General features: G+C 40.1%; 1 protein-coding gene across 1 annotated transcript in view; it reads left to right on the top strand.

The window, feature by feature from the left end:
- LOC105987913 (butyrophilin subfamily 2 member A2-like) overlaps nucleotides 1-4,060 on the top strand; it is a 13,336-nt gene continuing 9,276 nt past the window's right edge. Inside the window, exons 1-3 of the mRNA XM_013019333.1 lie at nucleotides 1-61; nucleotides 2,253-2,316; nucleotides 2,382-2,434. Coding sequence (XP_012874787.1) covers nucleotides 1-61; nucleotides 2,253-2,316; nucleotides 2,382-2,434 — 178 coding nt within the window. The remainder of the gene's footprint in view (nucleotides 62-2,252; nucleotides 2,317-2,381; nucleotides 2,435-4,060) is intronic.

Below are 4,060 nucleotides of genomic sequence, written 5' to 3'. Positions count from 1 at the left end.
ATGCTGACTCCACCTCACTTGCTTGTCACCTGGCTGATCAGAGAGATCAGCTGTGAAGCAGGTAAGTTCTTTCCATGAATGTGCTTTGTATCTGGGGGAAATGGTTAGCCATGATTGTGAATTGGAGAGTCAAGTGATGGGCAGTGTGCTGGAAGTATGGAAGTGTCTGCCATGATGTTGCCCATTCTTTTTATGTAGCATCACTATGTCCAGCTAGTTCATAGACTTCTTATTGTTCACCTGCAAACCAGAGTGAAAATTCAGGTCATAAGCCCTAGAAACAACCTGGATACATGGCTGGAATTTTCTGTGTTAGTATAATTATACTCATCTTTAGTACTCTCTGAATTCCTTTCTTGATTTTTGTTTTTGTTGTGTTATTTCCTCTTTTTTTCTGTTTATATACAGTAAACATTTGTGGGGATCTTACAGAAGACTGGATTTAATTTAGTTAATTCAATAAATACTTATTGGACCTACAATATATGGAACACTATGCTAGATACATGAATGAGGGGGAAGATAAAGCCCTACACTTAGGAAACTTAAAGCCTAGTAGGGGTGATATGTATATAAATAACTCTAAGACAAAGTAGGCCAGATTATAATAATATTTAATGATGAAGAAATGCTCACAAAATAGTGTCAGGAGACAAATTACACTGAACATTGAAATGTATATGTAAATTGAGTTTTCCTAAAAAGTATAGTAACATTTTAATTTATTTATTTATTTGCAGCTATATCTTTAAATAGTTTACTACACCTGTCATGGAGAGATATTTCCTAAATGAATAGATGATGTCAATCAGTAGTCATACCCTTAATTAGAGTATGTAAACTTAACAATTTATTTTTTCATTTGTCTTACTGACCCTAGAAATGCTTTCTTTGTTCACTGACAGGAAAAAGCGGGTCCTTTATCCTCTAGCTCTTCAGATACATCTGTGTTTGTTAATATTCAACCTACAGTGCACATACTTTCTGGGGCCTAACAGGCTTCTAAGAAAGAAATGAACTGTAATATTCCATAAACCATTGCCTCATTTTACCCATGAATCTTCTGTTCTCTTGGTGGATGCACAGGGAGATGGGGTTATCTCGAAATGTGTGGGTGATTGGCAGAATCCAGCTAGGACAGAACTTTGGTGGAATGGACAGGGTTCAGCTAAACTAAATGGTAGGCAAAAGTGTTGGTGCTATTTAGCTCTGAAGAATTCTACTTACTCTGCTTGGTTGGCTCACTAACAAAGTGGAAGTCATAATAGTAGCTACTTCCTAGACTTATTTTGAAGATTAAATTTGGCCTTTGTGAGCATTTGACATTTAGCTGGTATTCTTATGATGTATCACAGGTAGACCTAGAGAATTGTGGTAGATTTTTTTTTCCCCTCTTCATTAAATAACAGGAAGAAGAGGGGACAAGAAAACAAGGTAAGGGAATGATTATCTTACTTTTCTTTCTTTGAAATAGTAAGGGACAAAGGAACATGTAAAGAAAAGTATGTCCAAGATGAAGAAGAAGGAAGGTTAACTGGATTTGGGATTGGAGAGGACTTTGAAAGGGTCGCTGGAGGAGAGCTGTGAATGGATGAGTAGGGGTCAAAGGAGAGTAGTGGGATGCTAGGCAGAGAAAGTTTGACCAGCAACACAACACTGGGGCATACTGATGGAATTTAGAGTATGGGGAAGAAAGGGGAGGTGAGAATAGAGAAGGAGGCCGGATCCAACCTATGAGCATCAGTGGCTTGATCAGCATACAGATGTACATTTGTGCTTGATCTCCTTGAGGGGGATGATTGTTCCCTGAGCCTTTTCCCATCCCTTCCAGAGATGTCCTAGGCCCATTCAATATCATTCCCAATAAAAGGCAGCCTTGCCTGGGAAGGATGGATTAATACTATCTCTTCCTTATTTTTTTCCCACTTGGAAACATCAGTTCACAACTTCCTGAGTTCACCCATGTATCTCCAAGTTTTATCTTCTCCAATGTGCTCCAGCACCATTCAGAGAGGTCAGCCAGGATTACTGGGAATTCTGTTGTTGGTCCTTCAAATATTTTGATGGCTGATCTTGATGATCTGCATCCCACTATGACTCATCTAGAGAGACTGGTATGGGTGTGATAGAAATTGAGTTCTAGGTTCATGTAACAAATCAAACCAAACTGCACAGGGCCAGCCTGAGTGAATGTGACTCAGATGGCCTTTCCACATGGAATACTGAGGTACTGGAAGCCTCTTTCTGCTCAGGGCAGCTCAACTGGGCCTGCAGTTTAGAAGTGATGTCTGCCACAGCTTCCTCCTCCAGCAGCAGGTGAGTCTGGTCATGCTGACCCAGACTGTTTCCTTTATGCTTTTCTTTCTTTTTTTCCCTCACAGAATGTCTTCCCTTTTTATGTTTGCCAGCCTACTTCTACTTCTTCATGGTGCAGGTGAGTCATTTTTCAAAAACTTTGTATTTCTGAAACAGTTTGGAGACTCATGAGGAAAAAACAACAAGCAAGAAAAAAGCAAGCAAGCAAACAAGCAAATGACCTAATCTGCTCAAGGCACATGCTTTTCATTTGTTAAATGAAAATAATAAATAGTTGCTGTATTTGCTTTACTGGAAATGGTGAGAGCAGATGGGAGAATATATTAGAAACATATTGTAGAACATTATCATTCCTTCTCTTGTTAATGACAAAAGCCTTCCTCCCCAATTTGGCTTATTTATATGAGGCCATCTGCATGACTAGCCCTATTCACATCTATAGTCTAAACCACTCAACTCAAAAGAAAAAAAATATATTCCCCCTTCTGAGTCCAAGTGACTCTGAAAAATGCCAATTTACAATGTAGAATCCAGAATATTTGACTGTTTTAAGATGTAAAAGAGTTTATATCATTCTTTATACACAAAATGACTATGCATCCAAACCCTTCATGTAACTACTCGACACAATGACCCAACATGCATGAATTGCCAAGCATGTGCCCCTATTCAGGGTCCTTCAGACATTGGGGGCATCCTCAGACTCAGGGACGACTGAGTGCAAGGTCTGCCCAAGGACTAGATGTGCTGACTCTTTTCTCTTTATGCTTGGTGCACATGTGTGTGTGTGTGTGTGTGTGTGTGTGTGTGTGTGTGTATGGGTGGTTGGAGCAATAAATGCAAAAAGAGTTCATAATCACACATTGTGAGCAAATACCTAAAAAATACATGGAAGGAGTGTGTATGGGTACAGTAAGACATTGTATAGCCCTATAAGCTACATGCAAGGTACTCTAGCAGATATGTGAGACACTGGTAGTATCTTTGTATCCTTTTCAAAGTCTTTCCTACATTGTTAACTTTTTTGCTGAGCTTTTGCCTCAGACTCTTGGACCTTGTAAAGCAAAAGATGCAGCGGCCTAGAAATAACACACATAGAAAAAGACCAAGGTGTTCTTAGATGCCAGTAAGAACTTGTGCACACACATCAGTTAGAAGCTGGCTTGTTCATTATCAGCTACATCCTCAGTACACCATGTTTCATGGTTCATTGGCCAGTGACTTTAGGTTTTGAGTCTGTGTCTCTCTCCCCTGGGCCCAGAAAGGGTACAGCTGTAGCAAAGCCTCTTGGGGGAGAAACTGCGAAGCTAGAATCAAAAGTCCCTCAGGAATAAACCACGTATTCTTGTGAGAGAGACTTGGGTGGGAGAAGCTCACTAAATTGTCCATCCATCTGCTCCTCCTTCTGTCCCTCTGGAAAATGACAGAGCTTTCTCATGAAAATAGTCCCCAAGATCATCACCACCCTCAGGCAGGTGTTATTATTATAATAATTACAGACAAGAAAACTGTGACTCAGTGGTACCTGATACCAAGTAATTAGGAAGGGGTTACTTAGAACTAGAACTTGGATTTATAATTCTTTTTGAGGGGGATTTATAATTCTTTTTTTAAATTTTTTTTGGGGGGAGTCCAGTCATGGGGCCTGAACTCTGGGTCTGGGCGCTGTCCCTCAGCTCTTCAGCTCAAGGCTAGTGCTCTACCACTTGAGCCACAGCGCCACTTCCGGCTTTTTTCTTTTTTG

The sequence above is a fragment of the Dipodomys ordii genome, unplaced genomic scaffold (genome assembly GCF_000151885.1).
Source record: "Dipodomys ordii isolate 6190 unplaced genomic scaffold, Dord_2.0 Scaffold45, whole genome shotgun sequence".
Classification (NCBI taxonomy): domain Eukaryota; kingdom Metazoa; phylum Chordata; class Mammalia; order Rodentia; family Heteromyidae; genus Dipodomys; species Dipodomys ordii.
This window is presented reverse-complemented; position numbering and strand designations above follow the sequence as displayed.